This window comes from Phycodurus eques, chromosome 11, assembly GCF_024500275.1.
Source record: "Phycodurus eques isolate BA_2022a chromosome 11, UOR_Pequ_1.1, whole genome shotgun sequence".
NCBI lineage: Eukaryota > Metazoa > Chordata > Actinopteri > Syngnathiformes > Syngnathidae > Phycodurus > Phycodurus eques.
The window spans coordinates 11,805,897-11,826,860 of NC_084535.1; the positions used below are offsets into that span (position 1 = coordinate 11,805,897).

General features: G+C 39.4%; 1 protein-coding gene across 1 annotated transcript in view; it reads right to left on the bottom strand.

Moving 5' to 3' along the window:
• Window positions 1–7,893: 7,893 nt before the first annotated feature.
• Window positions 7,894–20,964, bottom strand: part of zgc:171482 (zinc finger protein) — a 77,318-nt gene continuing 64,247 nt past the window's right edge. The window contains exon 7 of the mRNA XM_061690936.1: window positions 7,894–8,352. Coding sequence (XP_061546920.1) covers window positions 8,331–8,352 — 22 coding nt within the window. The 3' untranslated portion in view covers window positions 7,894–8,330. The remainder of the gene's footprint in view (window positions 8,353–20,964) is intronic.

Sequence of the window (20,964 nt, forward strand, 5' to 3'; positions counted from 1 at the left end):
GTGTTCCTTATGTCAACATTTAGTGAAAGCACGCGTTGTCTGCGACGGGCCACAGCCGCTCTTCCTCAGTCTTCTGCATCAGCGGCGTTACCATGGAAATGTTGCCGCGAGGCCAAAGCTTTGAAGCAGTTCCCTCTTTTGGAAAGAAGCAGAATATACTTTTTCTAATCATCCAGCATGGTTCACTGTATCTGCATGCAGCGCCACAACTTATTTTACTTCCCATCAGAAATTGCACTTTTACCTTATTTTTTTTTCATGAAGCAAAAAAAGTCACTGATAATGAAGCAAGCCCCAACCCAACTATTTTTTGCTGTACAATATAACAGTTATTTGACAAAATGTAAATGAAGTATTAGTACCCCAAAGAGTGGCATGATTCAGAGCTGTTAGTTTTGGTCCCCTGCACAATTTTTGACTGGAAACACTCACGAAAGGTTCCATATAAAAAATCTGAAATGCACTTCTGGGTGGAAACGGATTTTCCACAATAAGTACCTTTAACTGTAATTTCGTGGGCCATCAGAACACTGTTAACCAACTTGAAATTTCACATATGCTCCAAACGTTCTAACAACACAAATTGTATACACTAAATAACATACAAACTTTTATCATTTGCTGACCTTCCGGGATAACGTTCTGTAATAAAAGTACAGTCAGGTCTATAAATATTGGGACATGGACATCTCATCGTCCAATGGATTTGAAGCGAAACCAACCAGGCGTGCTTTAACTGCAGACTTCAGGGTATTGACATGCAAACCAGGTGAACGGTGTAGGAACGACAACAGTTTATATATGTGTCTCCAACTTTTTAAGGGACCAAACATAATGGGACAATAGCGTGCTCAGCTGTTCCTTGTCCAGGTGGGCACGAATGGCTCGATGGAACTGGTTCTCTCGTATTTACTGATGATGTGACTGCAGCAGTATAAATTCTGGTGTTTCGGGCAATATTATCTGCTCATATTCAGCCACATGCTTCTGAACTCGATGGACAGCAAAGTGTGACCCCGAAGCATACCGTGAAAGCAACCAAAGAGTTTAATAAGACAAAGAAGTGGAATGTTTATGCAATGACCAAGTCAATCACCTGACCTGAATCTGATTGAGCATGCATTTCACTTGCTGAAGACAAAACTAAGGGGGATTTGCAACCAGTATTAACAAGTGAAAGTCAGATTTATGATTGTTCATTTGTCCCATTACTTCTGGTCGCTTAAAAAGTGGGAAGCATGTTTACAGACTGTTGTAATTCCTACACTGCTCACCTGATTTGAAGGTACATACCCTCAAACGAAAGCCAAATATCTGCAGTCAAAGCACATCTTGTTAGTTTCATATCAAAAACTTGTGGTGTTTAGAGCCAAAATGGTGAGAATTGTGTCGATTTGCCAATATTTATGGGCCTGGCTTTATAAAACATCAATGCCCCAAAAATTGTTTCAATGTTTGACCCAAATTAAATGCATATTTAAACCCCAGAAGCCAATCTTCTGGATTATAGTCACCATTAAGTCTTCATTGTGATAGGAATGAGATATTTTCATGTCAGCTCTTGTTAAATAAAACAATTACAACAGTAAAAATGCATAAATTTTGGCTTCAAGAAAAAATGATTGAGAGTAGTTGCTTGAGAAACACAAATGCTGTATGGGATTATAGCAAAACAATACATGTGTAATCCAGAATTTTTATCTTTTTCCCCTTGAGTATTATCTTTTATTTATTTAATTTTTTAAGTTAAATACTTGTGAACAATGCATCTTTATCCTGCTTTGCATTGAGACACCAGAAACATTTTATGTCAACACATAATTTATACACATAAATTATGAGTTACTAATTTGAATTGAATGATCATAAATTCTAATAGGATATTGCTACATTTGTTTTAAGACACTAAAATTAAGAGGCTTCTTGTTCAACTGACTATTGTTTACGTAACACAGTTACAACTGCAGGGATTTTTGTGTTGGAGTAGAGGGACTGTTGTCCTCCCCCCCCCCCCAAAAAAAAAACAATTGAAAGGAATCATTCTTGAGTACATTCAGAAAATGGTTAACTGTGCTGAATTATGCATTTAAAAATACTACAACAGAAACTGATACCATGAAGATCTAACCATCTGTTTCTCTGTGGCATAGTTTTAGTCTTATTTATGAGAACTGCATCGTGACTGAGAATTGGACAGGGAAGCATTCAAAATGCAAATGACAGCAGCATTTGAAAGATTACATCGTGCAACCTTGCCACTTGGAAGTTGAAACAAATCACAAAAGTATTGCAACCTTTAAAAATGTTTACTATAATAGCTGAGAAATAACCATAAACATTTCCATGACCCTTGTCACAAAATAATTTGACTGTCAACAACAACAAAAAACTTTACTATTACCAACAAATTACTTTTTTTTTTTTTTTTTTTTTTTTGTCCTGTTCGGCCTTTAGGTCAAGCAGAATGGAATATCTGTATCCCTTTTATGCTGGAACAGTTTTACTGTGTCACAGTGGAGTTTTTCAGCTTCCGCTGTGGTTTCTTAGTATTATAATTGAAGGATGAGAAAACTAATTCATTACATTATCTACAAAACTGAAACATTAAATATGAGTGTTGCATGGGGCTCTCGTGCTACACCCTGTGAGGGAACGACAGGACAAGATAGAACAGGACAAGAACAGGAGAAGAACAAGGGTCGTGAACACGGCTGTACAACTGAAGTGTGGTGGGATTGACTATGTAAATTATATAAATCTATAGGACGAGAGTATGAGTGAGGGCATACACAAGCAATTTGCATATTCATGAGTTATTTGTCGCAATAAGTGAGTGGCCCTACACCCAGCGAAAAGGTCCCAGGGGTGTGTGCCTGCGGACACATGCAAGTGAATTGACACCGTTTTACATGCACAAAGACTGACAGAAGTGTCCTGTAATTGCTGTGCCCGCACCGTGGAGGCTGAGGACCCCACCCAATCAATAGAGGGGCGGGATCGGCCCAGGTGGACGGGACAGGTCCCACACCGAGGGACCCAGGGGGGTCCGCCGGCCCCACCGAGGCGCCCCGACAACCGGCCACCTGACGGGGGCCGCAGGGGCCCGATGCCAGCCCCCCAGTTGAAACCCGGTCCGACACCCACACCCTCCCGACCCCATACCAGTCCCCCCGGAACACTTTGATATGTATATGTGCCCAGATGTGATTAGTGAGAACCAACAAATTATTTGATTATGGCCAAAAAATAATTAACTACCACCGTGCACCTTGAATAATTTGATTATAGCCACCATATACTGTAACTTGAAACAACTAGAGGTTATAAATAATTACATGATAGTGACGTCACTTGATTGCAGCTAAAAATTACTAGAGTGATTCCCAACGAGTGTAAGAATATTATTTATTTACAACAAATAATGTAACTTCGTTCAACTATCTATGCCAGCGACATGTGTTGACAACCTGTACAATTAAGTGGACTTCCAGTAGATGGCAGAAAGTACACAATTAACCTGTTGGTCTACTTTTAATAACATTTTTGTTTGATGGCATGCCATGAGATTTCAGTATGTTCCTTGACTCAACAAATGTTGGGAAACACATAGTATAGCCCAGTGGTTCTCAAACTTTTTCGGCAAATCTATTGATATAGCGCATTTCATACACAAGATGATTAAAAGCTGCATTTCCTGTATCTCTCTTCAGAATGGCACTATTGCGTGTCACAACAGATTACATTCTGGAGACAGGGAGTGGTGGAGAGCTATGGCAAATCTGAAGAGACAAACTTCAGCTGTACACGAATGTGTTATTTAAACTAATCCACTAAAATATAGAAAGATGAATGCATATTATGTTAAAATGTGCATTTAAAATAATGATTTAAAAAAATAAGGGTTAGGAATGTGGTAATGACATGCCATATAACAGGGTGTGAAAAGAAATTATTTCAACTTCATGTCTGGACTGTAAACCGACTCAATAATACAGTGCATTTAAATACTTATAGACTTCACACAAATGACTCAAAACTACTATAAACTGCCCAAACAACATGGAGAGGGAAAAAGAGAAATGTGTGCTGGTTTTTTCATGTCACGAGTATGTTAACCTGTATTTTTTTACATCACAATATATGTCGCAGGTTTAGAAATTATTTTTTTTTTTTTATCCAGTGTCGTGCAGCCTGGTGGCCCGATGGACGACTGGTTAGCACATGTGCCTCACACACCCAGGTTCAAATCCGGCCTTGCTTGTGTGGAGTTTGCATGTTCTCCCCGTGCCTGTGTGGGATTTCTCCGGGTACTCCGGTTTCCTCCCACATTCCAAAACATGCATGGTAGGTTAATTGAAGACTCTAAATTGCCCATAGGTGTGAATGTGAGTGCGAATGGTTGTTTGTTTATATGTGCCCTGCGATTGGATGGTGACCAGTTCAGGGTGTACCCCGCCTCTCGCCCGGAGATAGCTGGGCTAGGCTCCAGCACGCCCGCGACCTTAGTGAGGATAAGCGGAACGGAAGAGGAATAAATGAATGATTTAAGTTGGTCTTTTTTAAAATTTTCCCCACAAAAACTTAACCCAACCCTTGGACAGGGGTGTGTAAACTGTTTAGACCCGCTGTATGTTCCTCTGCATTGAATTTGTCAATAAGTGTGTTTTCTAATGTGTTCCACATTCACCCTCACAAAAGTGCAATATTAAACAATTCTTATCCATGAATACATTTCTGTAACATTTAACATCACATAGTCACGGTGACATCAATGCAAATAGACTTTACTGCTTCCAATGGTGAATTCAAAGTGCTGCTAAGGAAGTGTAAAAAAAAAATATAAATCCACAGAGATCAATGCTGATGCCTGGTTCAGCATGTTCCAAAATGTGTGTAATTTAATTGCATTGAAGCCAAAATCCCTGCACGTCGTTCAGTGCAGTGATCCGCCGACACACACTCAAAAGACATTTTATTCTCATATCAATGTCAGCGTATTTATTATTATTATTATTCAATGAGAAGAACACATTTCCCTCCTCACCCGGTGGCTTAGTCCGGATAAACAATATAAATACAAAACTTGTGAATCTCAATACACAGACTTGAAGCTACTGCTTATTTACACAAAACATTTTATTTTATTTTTTTGCTTCTTTTCTGCTTCAAAACAGCCTTTTAAATTGTCCGTAGAGGAAAAACTACTGTGTAATTGCAGTAGGTCATTTGAAGTTCACTCATTTCTCACAGAATGCACAAATAAAAACATCTTTTTAGTGAACCAGCTCTTATCTGAAAAAAAGGAATAGTAGCTTGGTGTAGTCCAGTGCCATGTCAGTCCTCCACTTGAATGAATTGCAAATCCTAGTCCGTGTAGCAACAGCACAGGAAAGCGGAGCCGTTCCCTCTCTTAAAGTGCTACAAACAATTCAAAGTTCACTTTACAGACACTCTAATAAGAGGACACACACAATGTTGACAGTTCAGGTATCAAAAGGTTTCACTTTTTAATGAGACAGAGGTGAAAGTTGCCGTTTTCGTTGCTGAGGTGTGAGCAATAACGCGTTATTAAGCTAACACTAGAGAGCAGCACTATTGCCAAAATGTGCAAGAAATATATGAACAGAAAAGAAAAAAGCAAGTGAATGCCACATTTTCCATGCATGGAGATACATTATCATTACACATTGATTGCTACATACTGTAGTTCGCAAGTGATGTTTTTCCTCTGGCTCTAGCAACAGAAAAAGTTAGAATACATGTTGCCCTTTTCAACAGACCAGGGGAGTTTTTGTTGCCTCCGGGCTGCTTCTGACATCAATATTCAGCTCTGTAGGAATGTTTTCACCAGCTTCAACATGAGCTTCCTGTTGAAAAGTCTTTGTGTGTGTGTGTGTGTGTGTGCTGCTTTTTGTCTACTGTCATCAATCTAAGCCGGCGTTTGATTATTCCGAATCACCACAAAGATGGGGTTCAAGAAATCGTTTGGTTGGAGTCGCTTCCGTCCACAAAAAGAACTTTTCATGCAATCTGAGGTCATTAGGGGTTTTCTTGTCCTTGGATTTTAAAAGTGTGGGCCTGAGTGGTTTGTCATGTGATGTAAAAAGGAGCCCAAACTGAGAATTGGATCACTGTCCAAACACTTGGCACACTGGACAGCTTGATACACAAATGCTGTTCTATGACGATAAAAGCGAATTATTCGTACCCTGGCCAAATGTTGAGTTAAAATGAATGTGTTGATTGAGTGTCTGCTGGCTGGAAAGTGGCAAAATAACTCCTGTTAAGAGATATTAAGGACAAATATTAAATGTTTATTTTTACATCCTGATAATTATTCACTATTTCCTATCAGCCATCCATTTTCTATTCTGCTCATCCTCACTAGGGTTGCTAGGTCACTAGGGTGTACTGGAGCCTATCCCAGCTGACTTGTGTATTCGTACAACCGTTCTATTCTACATTCTACTCATGTATGTCTCAGTATTGGGTGAAAAGGTCACAAGGCAAAACATAATCCAGAGATACAAAGATACGGCCAAATGGGACACGAATAGCAAAATTTGATATTACACAATGTAACGCTTCGGGTTTGTGTGGTGTAGTGAAAAGGAAGAGGGCCAGAAAACCGTATCCACACGAGTGCTGGGATTCCTCAAAAAAAGCTTGTTGGTTATTTGAGCTGCAACTTTTACAGCCCAGTTGTACAGAACGTCTTTGTTCATATGTGAATCAAACAAAAAGACCACGTTACCTGTCGTTACAGGGTGAGTTGCTTGACAAAATAAAAGGAGCTATGGCGGATACCAAAACAAAGGCACTGCCCGACGATGACGTCACAACAACAGTTGGTCTGCTGTAATTGGTGGATAGCGTAAACGTGAAGCTGGCGTCTCAGGACAGGGATAATGTCTGCAGTATGGAAGTATTTTAACTTGAAAAGAGATGGCAGTGCAACAGTGTAAGTAAATTCAGCATTTTGCATTTCTGTTGTTCATTTCAATATTAGACTTGTTGATCTATATTCTCCAATGCCCTGAAATTGGATTGTATGTTTTTATTTGTGACTAAATGTGAAGCGACCTCTTGGAAGTGGAGTTAAGCGTAAGTGTGGTCTTATTTCTACAATGTTGCAGTGTATAAACTTGATTAATTGACCATTTAAGATCTTTATTTTGTTACTGCACTAAGTGGAATTTCTGGTATTTTATGTTTAAGAGTTTAGTTTATTTAAGACAGGATATTTAAATATAATTCAATTTATTTTTTATTTAAAAAAAAAAAAAAAGAAAAAGGACAATTAAGACAATTTGGATGTGCTTACTTTTTTTTTTGCTAAGGTATCGGATCTGGAGTCAGTATAGGTAGTGACTCGGACTCGGGCACAAAAAAATGTGATTGGGACAGTCCTACTTCACAGTTATTTCGAACTGAGAATGTAAAGAAAACCTTGAGTAACAAGCCACATGCCGCTTCACCAAGTCTAAAGACATGTAGTAGCCTGTTCTGGTAAATTTGCATTAAAATATTCATTTTTTAAAATGTAAATTCCACTGTCACTACACATAAATTGTAATATTCGAGTTAATATTGTTTATTATTTTCCCCAAAAATGCCTCCCCCTAATTTCCATCTGGAAAATGAACACTTCACCTCATCTGCAGTTGACTAAATAAATATAACTGGCCACTATTTACAGCAATATGTTAATTCAGAGCATTGTAATTAACTATACATTTTGGACATGACTATGCACGTACAGAGAAAGGGTATGAATAATCTTTAGACAAGAAACCTTAAGACAAAATGTAAAAAAAAAAAAAAAAAAAAAGGTAAAACAAGCAAATTTAAAACTTATTAACACAATGTTTTTTTTCAGCAAAGAGACACCCATTTATCAAAAATAACCACTTTTCACTTTAACTGAACATTTGGCCAGCGTATAAATAATTTATGCTTACCTGCAAGTAACATTCTGGGCATTGACATCATTATAATTCAGGTATTTTATTATTATTATTATTATTATTATCATTATCATCATATATGGCAGTCCACAGCCGCATTGCCTTTGGTGGCTGTTAGTGTACAACTCATGTGTAACACTTCGGTGCAGAATAAATCAGAACAAATCTCAAGAGATATCATTTTAGGTCAGAGAAATTAATAAATACCGTTGAAATAACCCACGCGCATGTTTCCGACGTGTGGCTGGATGTCTCGGACGGTCTCACACGCACGCACGGATTGTTCAGTTTATGACATATGGCAGGATTTCTGAAGTCTGTTAACTCCATGTCTTTCTTGAGAGGCCCGGGTGTTCTCGTGGCTCACTGCTGTTGCTGCTTCAGGCTGCAAGCGAACAAACACAGAAATGATTTTGTTAGTCTTGTTTGGTGTCTGATGTGGGCTCATCTGACAAGAAATGTCTGTTTTTGCCGGGGGCAACGTGGATGGAGCCCACAAGGGAGAAAGCAATTCTATTTGTAGCACGCTCAGGACAGGACCACGGCAAGTAATCTAATTTACCTTTAATCCATGTCGCCTGCCATTCTTAATCTAGTGGATGAGTGCAGAACAAAACAAAGGTCGAGAAGGCGAAGTGTTGAAACTAATCTGGAGAAATGAAATGTATTTTCATTGTAATTTCATACTTTATGCAACTAATCCCTTTTCACAATATTTAACCTGGCTGTACTTCAAATGAAAAAAAAAAAGAACACACAATGGACAAATCCTTCGGTTTATTTGCATTTCAGGTGCCGCAATTGCCGTAAAGGTGACCCTTTATCTAAAGCTGCTGATTTTTTGTCATAATGGAAGTCGCCGTGGCTGCATTCTGCCATGAAACAAAGCACTTCGCACTTAATTCAAAACAAAGCGATGAATTACGCCGAAGAAAACCCACTTAATCAAGCATTTTTAATCACATTTGGACTCCCCACAGAACAGTGAGATTTAAACGATCCATTATCATGACTAATCCTGCTCTTTCGAGTGTAGCTACATTTAATAAACGACAGAGGTGCTCAATTGATGGGTCACAACCCAATATCAGGTGGAATGCTGCCTGCTAGTTTGTTTAGGTTTTTTTTTTTTTTTTTTTTTTTAATTTATGGCTGTCTTACTTGCTTTATTTAGCAATCAAAATTCAACTAGTATGGAGCAGAAAAGTGCAGCAGTCTAGCATAGCTTTGGTTATTGGATTGGTGTTGCTGTAACATTTCAAATTTCAGAGATAAGATGATAAAGCATAATTGTATGTTTCGGTTGGGCGGATTGATCCAAATATCACCAATAACAAAATTAATAGTTTCTTTGCTGTTTATTTCCTTGAACTCTAGACTTTGGGGGTGTGATAGTTATTTACACTTGATTTTTATTATTATTATTTTTTTTATTTTCAAAGTCCGAAAACATGTTCACTCGAGGAGAGATGTTTTAACTTTGTCTTCTGTTACTTGAACACACATTCTACTTAGCCATTTCTTCAAATCTTTTGTTGAAAGAATGTATAATTTTTTTCCGCCTTATTTCATGAAACAAAGTACATTGAAGGGAGAAATAATATAAAATGTTTGTGTTGTAGTTTCTGAAACTTAAAAATTGTTTAATTTGTTCTTAAACAATAATTTTGCACACTCTCTCAATATTTATGCATGGGGAAAATTTATTTTGTTACTGTTCTCTTGTTTTGGAACAAAACCTTTATTTTTTTTTTAAGTCAAACTTCATACGTGTTCTGTCCTGGGTTATAACTAACTAATAATCTAAAACTAATAATAACTAATTATTACAAAGTACTGTGTCAGTATCTGTATCAGTATGGGCATCTGTGATGCTTGGCATGTATTTACGTCTTCTAAGATCGATATCAAATTTTGCTGTATAAGGCACCACTCGTGATATATAGTGAGGGGTGAAGTTTTCATATTTATTGTATTCACCTTTACACATGCACTTATTTTGTTCTGCACCAGCTTCTTGATATAGCTCTTTGAAAATGTAATGTATGCTTGTAAACACTTAAATGTTAAAAATATGACTCTTTTAATTTCAAAGGTTAGTTTTGAAAAGTACATTAAATCATTTGCTTTATTATGCTTCTATTAAAGTGGTTTGCTAAGGTTGTATGTTCTTTTTTTTTTTTGACGTAGTATTTCAAAATGACTTTTTTTAACACTGTGGGACAATTTAGAGTGTTTGAAAGTTTGTGTTTTTGTATTTCACACACAGCGGTTAGATTATTTGTTAGCTCTTTATGGCAGTTAAGAATCGCAAAATGTTACTTAAAACATTGCCCCCTGTAAAGTTAATAAAGGTTTCATGATGGCCACAGTTTGAACCTGGGACTGATTGTCATTTTCCATTATTTGCGCTGGGAATTTATTTTTGTAATTAGAGGAGAAATGCCCAATGCCAACATTTATTTAATTTAATTTAATTAATTAATTTATTTAAAATAACTAAAGCAACCTATATCACTTATGTCAGGCTGTGCACTTTTTTGTTCTTTTTTAGCAAATTCAAGGTCAGACAAAACATTGTTGATTGTTTTTATTTTTTATTTATATTAATAAGGTTATCTTTTTAGAAATTTCAAGGTGACCATATTGTAGTATACATCTCTTTCTGAAGTAGATAAAATGATGCAGACAGAAAGTGAATACATGGTTAGGGAAATGAGACTCCAGACAGGCATTCAAGGGAATATTTAATTCATTATAATTATTATGCTGTACCCTGAAAGTAGAAAAAAAAAGCATAGGGGCGATGCAGTTTCAACTTTGTATCAATTTAGCATGAGGAAGAGATTGAAGATACTTTGGAAGTGGGTTCACTGTCAGGGCAAGACTGGTGGCGTCCTCACTGAGTTTAACTGCTAAACTAACTTAATTGCAAGTCTAAAGTCTAATGCAAAGACACAAGCAAACTGAGTTACACATTGTATAAACTTGTGCTGAATGCAAATGGCCCATCTTTGCTTCTCATTACACTGGTACAAAACAGAAAGGACAACGAACAGCCATGATGCCTGATTTAAATCTACTTTTTTTTTGGCAAATGTCTGCCTCAGTCTCTTACCGTGATGTTTCCCCCTTAGAGATAGCTGTACTCTCTATCTAGCCATCTGTGCTCAAAAATAATTCAGGCTACAAGATTCTTGTACTCAGTCTTGAGCCTACAGCGCTAAAAGAATCCTGACAATAGAAAAGGTGTAGGAGCCACTGGTCTAACCAACATGTGCAGGACAGGTGCTGACAGCTACTACCAAGCGTGTGTCCAAACATTCCAATTAAGACGCGATAGGGGTGGTATTTTCGGTCGGTGATACGGGTGGATGGATGTGGGACATTTTATTCCACATGTACAGAGGCACACACCCCCCCCCCTCATGTCTCACATTGTTCACCTCTGTGAGCAAAGGTGAAAGCTGAAAAGGTGGTGCAAATAGAAAACCTCCTCACAAACACTGTGTGGCGTGGCTGTTGTGACAGGGAAGCAATTGAAGACTTAAACTAAGAGACTATATACAGAGAGGGCACTGAAAGGAGGCGTGTGGGCGGTCTCCAAGTGACCTCTTCACGGTGCAGATATTTGTGATCATCTTTACATCATCTGCCCGTGAAGGTCTGCTGGTCGTTCCCTATAAATGTACTTTGTACGGACTCGAGCAAATCAGTTTCTACTTTCACCGCGCTATGTCAACTACCGTCAGTGCTCTTCTAGCACGCCAGATTTAAAGGGAATGAAAGGAGCCGCTTCGATTGGACAAGATTCCAGTCTGATGTGAACACGCCCGCATCAACGCAGACATCCCTCTTTTAGGGAGTCTGCTCACTTCACTCAAGTTCAGTTGCATATTACATCAGTACAGCCCAAAAAAGCCACATAAAACAATGGAAAAAGCAAAACACACACACTCAGAGTTAATATTTGATGCTTGCTGAGCTAGTGGAATATACATGACGATAGTTCGAAATTCCCATCTGTACGAATACTTTGAACTGATTGACAAACTTAAATACAGTAGAGTATTTTCTAGTGGCGTAATAGTTCATGTATTCATACTTTTCAGTATGGAGGATCAGTACGGTATAGAGGCATACTGACTTTCTAGACTGAACATATTAAGTAAGGAACAGAAAAAATAACTACCTCACACTCTAGTCACACGTCTACTCTGTAATCGAATAAAGTGCAGCTCAACTTCTGGGCTAGTGGACATCATGGCTAGCGTTTCGGCAGTATGTTAACTTATTTCAAAAGACATCACATGAGCGTGAATATCAGTGGAGTATGAATAAAAAACCCTCAACTTTCGTGGCATTCAGACAGACTCCCTGGCTCTTCAGATGGAGCCAAAGTAATAACAGATGCCATTGTTTTTTTTCATCGCATAATCAGTAACGCTGTTTAAACTCTTACTGTTGTCTTCATTTTTTATTTCCTCAAAAGAGGACAAACTACAAATGTTGAACTTTCATAAAAAACATTCAAGCTATAAAATTTATTATATATTATTTTATAAAAATGTTTTTGTTCATTTGAGAAGCTTTCATTCATTGAAAAATGTACTCCGTGTAGTTCAAAATGTTCTCTCATTTTCAAAACCAAAAGTACGTAGCCTGTGGTTGTTGGCGTACCATTAGCTACTACTACAGCACTGTTTTGCTCAAAACAATAAATTCTAGTTCAATGTCTAAATCAGAGGACATGTAGAGTTAACATAATCGATGTAAAGTGCAAGGCAGCAAGGTGATGGTGTGCAAAAGTCGTGTGGTCTGTGTGGACCCATCTTAAGTGAAGGTTTTAAGCCCATAATCCGTCCCCGAGCCATGCATGTGGGAGGTGAGCCATATGAAGATGAGAAAATGAAAGCGAGAGAGCGCATACACAGCAAGTGAAGGTCACCTTGGCACCCTGCATTTGTGCTTCTGTCTGTGCCAGGTAAACGGCGCCAGTTGCTACAGGAGTCAGGATTCAGGCGTGCCACCCCTCAATAATGTCATTGATAGATGTGCTATGGGCTGGGATATCGTGTATCAAGAAGCCTACATTTTTTTTTTTTCCCCACTTGTGAGTTTTGATGTGCGTAGGGGGGCTAAACCTTCCACCACAGCAGTTTAAAGGAGACACCTATCCATCCATTTTTTTTTTATTGTGCTTGTCCTCATTAGGGTTGTCAGTGAGTTGGAGACTGTCCCAGATGACTTTGGGTGTGTGGCTGTGACACCCCGAAACTGGTCGCCAGTTAATCTCGGGCCACAAACAACAGCTGACGCTCAGATTTTCACATTTTTGGCATCTGGGAGGAAGCCGGAGCACTCTGAAAAGAACAATGCAATGCCACACAGAAAGGTCAGCGCCAACATTTGAACCCAAACCTCAGAATTGTGAGGCACACATGCTGAGGCAGCAGCTTTGTCTCGTACGAATGTTGCATATGGCTTTCGTTACAAAGACAACCTGTAGTTGCACTAGGGCATGCAACGAAGTAAACCTACTCAGTGTTGGCAATTTAATGACTTTTCCAACCCCTCCAGCCACTATGAGAAATTAAAAAAGCAATTGGCAACAAATCTAGCAACTTTTTGTGGTGTTATTGGAGACTGCTGGAGACTGAAAGGAGCATCTCTCGGTATCCAGGCTAAAAATGAATGGCGCCAAGCCACCACTGGCTAATTTAACAATATACAGTATGGACTCAGGCAGTTGCTATACAATGGCAGATCTAGTAGCCTGGCTGCCAAATCCTGGGCGGAGATACTCAGTGCAGTTATTATTTAAATAAGCACTACTCTTACATAACAGTGGGCCGGAATTGCAGAACGGCTGGCTTACACATTTACTTTGTTGTTTAATTTCAGGCGGCACGACTGGTTAGCGCGTCTGCCTCACAGTTCTGAGGACCGAGGTTCAACCCCCGGCCCCGCCTGTGTGGATTTTGCATGTTCTCCCCGTGCCTGCGTGGGTTTTCTCCGGGCACTCCGGTTTCCTCCCACATCCCAAAAACATGCACGGTAGGTTAATTGACAACTCTAAATTGCCCGTAGGTGTGAATGTGAGTGCAAATAGTTGGTTGTTTGTTTATATGTGCCCTGCGATTGGCTGGCAACCAGTTCAGGGTTTACCCCGCCTACTGCCCGATGATAGCTGGGATAGGCTCCAGCACGCCAGCGACCCTACTGAGGAGAAGTGGCTCAGAAAATGGATGGATGGATGTTTAATTTCACAAATGATGGGTGGATAGTTTTCATAATAACCTCCCTCTGTTGTGGATCATGAGGTGGTTATATTCAGATGAAGTACCCTCCGTTGTGGTTTATTCCAAACAAAATGGCTTTATGTGCATTGTTTTTAATCATTGAGATACTATGGTCAAGGTGTATATCAAGATAAATAATGTGTGCCTCACTATGATAGCAATGCAAGAAAGTGTGTGCGTGGTAGATGAGATACATACGGTGGCCACCGTAGATACAGGCTAATCAACAACAACAGGCCATGACACGCAATTACGAATGCATGTATGCAGGCCTGCCCATTAGTTGGTCAGTCACGAGGGACTTCTCGCTTAGCACTGTAATCTCTTATGCTCTCTGTTGACCCTTCCTGTGCTCTATCACCACTTCCTGATAAATGTACAGTACCTGGTTTTGCAGTTTGTGTACAGTATGTGCCTTCTGTGACATTGATGCCCAATAATTATCAGGGTGAGCAGGCTAAAAGGTTTGTCCTCGACATCACCAGCACACCCTAAGTGCGTTTGCGTTAATGTCAACATCAACATTACACATTGGTGCAAAAGCATACATGAGACAGTGCTTATAGACAGATAATGTCAGGTCAGAGGTCAGAATCATATGAGCACCCAGCATGTGGAAGCCATTTCTTCCTTGTGAGGGATGTAAAAGTAATTGATTAGTATTGTTTTGGGTGTTATATTGGGACTGTCACTTTGTCACTAAGATTCATCATTTATCATTTAAAACAGCGAAATACTATGTTTTATTAGTTAAAAACTACTGCAAGTGGAAAAATAGTTTTTTATTGGCCTTTTCACCTCTGTATGTAATGCCTAAGGAGGAAGGATTTTAATGAATTCCAAAATACTGCACCTTTGCACTTATGAGTTCAGCTAGCCAATAGTCAGGCTTCCTTTAAAGGTGCTAACACAGAACACTGGCATTTGGCTGCGGAAGTCAGTGTTTATGCCAGAGGCTCTCGCAAGGGAACAAAGATTATTTGTGGTATCTTCTGCTAAAGCTATAGGAGAAAAACAAGTTAGATTTGTTTAAGATTGTAACCTCCTATAAGAGGAGGTTACAACAGGAATTGCAGTAAGTTTGACTAGATTTTGATTCATTAAGAAGGAAGGAAATGTGGAGGAAGGAAATGTGGACAAGACTGTGAACATGACCTGCTGGTATAAAGTACACTACCAGCACAATTAACTCTAGAGGTGCATCTTGCATTAAAACAGATGATCAAAGTATCACAACGAGCAGTATAAACATAGTTAACACAACATTAAAATCAAGGCGCTTGTACAGTACTAAAGAGAACAGCAGTACACTTTGCAATGGATCATTATCGTACTTTGTTTTCTGAAATTATGTCAAATGTATGACATTGTATTTGGAGTGAATTCTAATGTAATAGAAGTAAGTCGTAGTGATCATAATTGTAACAAATCATATTATATTGTGATTGGAGTGAATTGTTTCATGTGAATCCTGTCCTACAGGAAGTCCTCGATTTACGAACGAATTCCGTTCCTACGTTGGCGACGTAACACGAATTTCCGCACAAGTCGAATTTCACCGTTAAAGTTTAAATTTACGGCAAAATACTTCTGTTACGGGTATTGTCCCACGTGATTGTGACAGCAGGCTCAGTGTGTGTGGCCGTGTGCGTCGATGTGTGAGTGAGACTGGACTGCACAGGCGTCATCCGGTGGGACTGTGAAGGAGGAAGGAGTGAGCGCCGGTGCGAGTGTGTACAGTAGCAAGTGTAGTAACGGCAACCGGGGAAGAGTAGCGATTAGCGGAGGACCGACCCATTGACGTTGAATGTGCAGAGGAGTTAATAAAGTAATTAAAGTAGCAAATCGGTGCTTCGTGCCTTTATTGTTGCCGCCACCCAGCTCAGCTGTGCAACGAGAGAAGCAAGTTAACCCCTGCGTCTCCCGACCACGGGCACGGGCGTCGTGAAGTCGCAACGTCGTAGGTCGAGTACGTCGTAACTCTAGAAATTCTTGTGTTTTGATTGGAGTGATTCCAATAGTAATTTCAGTGAATTTGATTGAATGAAACAAATTAATCGTATTGTAATTGGAGTGATTCATACCCTATAACTGGTCAGCAACATGGTGCCCGTGGACACCAGGTAGCCTCCGAGGACGACATGAGGACCTGTTCTAAAAATAGCTCACCAGCAAGAACGGTCTAATTTTTGTCTTGCTATTCAAATAAATAAATAAATAAAATAGTCAGTGAACTGCATCTAACTTTTTTCTCTTCTTTTTTTAAATCGCACTTGCACTGTAAATTGGAGAGACAATATTAAAAATATCCATCCATCCATCCATCCATCCAAATTCGGGATACGTCGTAGGAACGGAACCCGTTCGTAAATCGAGGACTTCCTGTATACTGTATATATTATATTTCAAAGTTTCATATTGTAGTGTGTGACCAAACAATTACTGTTTGTGGATACAGGCTAGTGGGCACAACGACGACTACGAGATGATTTATCCCCTTAATAATTTGAAGAAATTCAGGAGTGTGTATCAAACTGGTAGCCATTCGCATTAATCAGTAACCAAGAAGTAGCTGTTAGTTTCAAAAAGGTTGGTGACCCCAGCCCGAGACATAATCGGAGAGAATTGTATCATGTTTGGGGTGAATCATACCGTAATTGGAGTGTATCACATCGTAGTTGGAGTGAGTCAAATACCATTGTAATTGGAATTAATCTCATTATATCATAATTGGAATGAATCATATCGTGTCACAATTGGCATCAATCATATCATGTTACATCTAAATTGGGGAGAATCCTATCATAATTGGACAGAATCAAATCTTATCGTAATCAGAATGAATCGTATAGCATTGCAATTGGAATGAATGATATCACATCGGAATTGGAGTGAATTGTTTCGTAACTGAAGTGAATCATATCTGATTATAATTGGAGTGAATAGTATCGTAACTGAAGTTAATCATATCGGATTGTAATTGGAGTGAATTGTATCGTAGTTGGAGTGAATCGTATCTTATCAGATCGTAGTTGGAGTGAATGGTTGTGTAATTAGAGTGAATCATATCGTATTGTAATTTGACTGAATTCTATCATAGTCGGAGGTAATCGTATCACAGTGGGGTTAGCTTTGGATGAATCGTGAATGTATCATATCATTGGTTCAGTGATGGAGAGTCATATACCTAAATCCCTATTACTAACCTGGATTGACCCTACATATTTATTTGTCAGTCCCATTGGGACAGCAGGCTAATTCTTATTATACCTACATGGAATGTGGCATAGCGGCACGGTGGACGACTGGTTAGCACATCTGCCTCACAGTTCTGAGGACTGGGGTTTGCATGTTCTCCCCGTGCCTGCGTGGGTTTTCTCAGGGCACTCCGGTTTCCTCCCACATCCCAAAAGCACGCGTGGTAGGTTGATTGGAGACTCTAAATTGCCCATAGGTGTGACTGTGTGCGCGAATGGTTGTTTGTTTATATGTGCCCTGCAATTGGCTGGCGACCAGTTCGGGGTGTACCCCGCCTCTCACCTGAAGATAGCTGGGATAGGCTCCAGCACACCCGCAACCCTTGTGAGGACAAAGCGGTACAGACGATGGATGGATGGATGGATGGAATGTGGCATTGGATTACCTGTAGACTTATTATTCTTTCATTTTCTAGTTGCAGTTGACCAATTACTTTACCGGTGCTTCCGTAGTACATCCAGGTAAGTACTCTGGCATCACTGCAACACATTGTTTCGTGGGGAAATGGCCTGCCAAATAGACCTAGTTATATCTCTGCTGTTATCTTCCAAAACAGTTCCAATTACAGCGAGCAGTCTGCTGCGACAGAGTAGAGGGAGGATAGAGTGTTTCAAATGACCTGCAGCTGACGGTGAGCAAAACAGATGTGTGAGATAGATAAAGAAGGCTGGCAGATAAACACATCCAGCTGTTTCGAAGAGGAACAAAATCTGTTGTGGCTTTACCAATGACACATCCCAAGCGTCTAACACGTGCAGAGCCATAAATAGAGGTAGAAGAACACAGTGTTCATGCTTGTTTCCTCGGCCAGCGCTAAGCTCCTGCTACTGTCAACTGTGCTCTCATCTCCTCTGGATGAGCTTAAACTCTTAAAAGAATATGCACAAGAAACGTACATTTTCTGATGCACATTGACCTTTTTTCTTTTTTTTTTTGCATTTTATTTGCATTTTAGGTCAAAAACCTTTTTTTTTTTATAATTCCATCAGAGTATATATATATATTTTTTTTTTCTAAAGATAAACTGTTGCATTAACTGTTTAATTTGACTGTGCTTAATCTGAAAACTCTCTAAAAGTCTAAAACACTTCCAGAATATTACATATTGGGGAAAAAAAAAAAAAAAAAATCACATTTTTGTTTTGTTCATTGGTTTGCATAATCAACATGGTGCTGCAGTTTTGGTTAGCAAAAAGAGTTTAAATAGGCTCAGCTCAACTCTTTTGTCTGTATGTGAAAAACAGTGTACAGTTACGACGAAAAGCGATAATTGTGGGATGTTTCTATTTAGAGGATGACATGTCCAGCGTAGAATCGGGAGCACAGTGTCTATTAGAGGGACGGCCACTATTTAAGGAAATAGCGTATGATATTGAAAAGCTACTCTCCTTCACCATTAATTCAAGTAAGTATGTTTTTCTTTTTCCTTGATTCACTAAAGCTGTTATTATGCCTTTTGGGGAAATCACTTTCTTCAGACATCTCATTGATTAAAATGTTAATGCTTTTCAGGCTTATGATAGGGATAGGCACAAATATCCATCAATCATGTGAAATGGTTTGTTGATTGATTGTGTCTGGAAGCAAGTGAACCAAAATGGAGTGCGCTATTCATTTCTTGGCTACAGAGGCACTGTGTTGATTCCACCTTTACGAGTTTGGTGTGCAGAAATGTCACTTGTGGACGTTCAGCTACACAACCTTTCTGGGCAACATTATTCCGATCAAAATGACTTCAAAACATTCTGAGAGAGATTCATTACATTAACAATTATTTTATTATTAGTTACCAATTTTCCCCATAGTAGATAAAGAAAATGTAATGTCCCCTGTTGCTTTGAAATGTTTGAAAGCTTGCAAATGCATTTCTTCACATCCACATGTGGGACAGGAAGTAATTTTAAAACACTCTGCAATTTCTTTGAGGCTAAATTGGGAGAAAAAAGGTTTTTACAAAATATAGACATCTAAAATGCGACTGTGTGGCCCAAAATAAGGAATAAATCTTTCCCAAAGGACGTTGAGTTGTTGTGATGTTTGCATTCATGTCATGTGGACCAAAACTAAGGCGACACCCAAATCATCGCCTGTGGAGTCTCATGTCACCTTATTTCTTCACTCACAGTCCCTTCGAGCTTGTCTAGTGTGTGCATTAGTGTATTTTCATTCACGTCAGTAGAAAAAGTGACACTTGGCTAAATGTGCTGCACAATACAACCTGACAGGGGCTTTACATGCTATCATATCATGTCCCAATTTCTACTCCACCGTAAAGATGACAAACTGCACACTTCTTCGCTAATGGCTGGAGTGTGCTCACAGTAGTGGGATTTAAACAAATGTGATTGAAAGGTCCTGTAATTTGGCTATTTAGACCTCCACAGAGTGACAGGGACATGTTATAAGTGTCAATTTTATTTCATTTTTGTCCATATTTGGCTAAGACTGCCCCCTCCTTCTGATTGGTTGCCTCCGTGTAGAAGACCCACTTGTGAGAGCATGTGTTTGTTCTGTTGACAGCGCTGGCTCAGGATTGGAGAGGTAGGCAGAGATCTTCACTAGTGACGTAGGTAAGCTCGAGAAAATTCGAATGACCTGATTGCATGCCTCTCAGCAGAAACACTTCTGGAACTCTAATAACAGTAATGCATATTTCAAGTTTACTGAGGTATCATAGAGATGATATTGAATCCCAAAATACTAGAAAAAGTTGGTTTGGCAAAATATGTCCCCTTTCACAGTCATGCGCACGAATTGAGTAACACCTGAGTGACTGGAAGTGGGCAGAGCAAGTGAAGTTGATGAAGTAGAAGCAATTGGTCTTGTTCTGATCCCCAGAGGATAAATGTGGGGTTGGACCTATTTCCACTACCACTTGCGCAACTAAGCCAACGCAGTGCGCCTTTGCAATACTTCTGTAAGGGCTGCGCACTGTTAAATTGTGCTTCCAGTGGCTCTCTCTCAAGGACTTTTCACACTTCATACACACTGTAAGTCTGCGGAATCTCTTTCAAGGACTTACCCAGAATGCACTTCAGTGACCTGGGATGCAGGCAATTTCCAAATTTAATTTGATTAGATTAGATCAAACACTACCACAGCGCAATGTCTGTTACAGCTGGTTATATATATATTCCTCTAAACCAGTTACATAGCATATTGCTGTAAATCCGCCCAACAACCATGTCTCTTTGCAAAATTTCAGCCTCTGTGACTTTGACTTTGTGTATTTGTTGCCTCTACTCATTGTACCGTTAAGAAAATTTGCAGTCGCACCCCTCCCCATGTTCTTCTGTCTCTTTTGCAATCCCTCTGCTCGTTGGCCTCCGACACCATCTTTGTGCTGCGTCGCATCTCTCTGGCCATCTGTCTGACTTTGTCTGCGGCGTGTACTACCACTGCTGTGTTTATTAAGCTCTCCAATAAACAACTCTTTC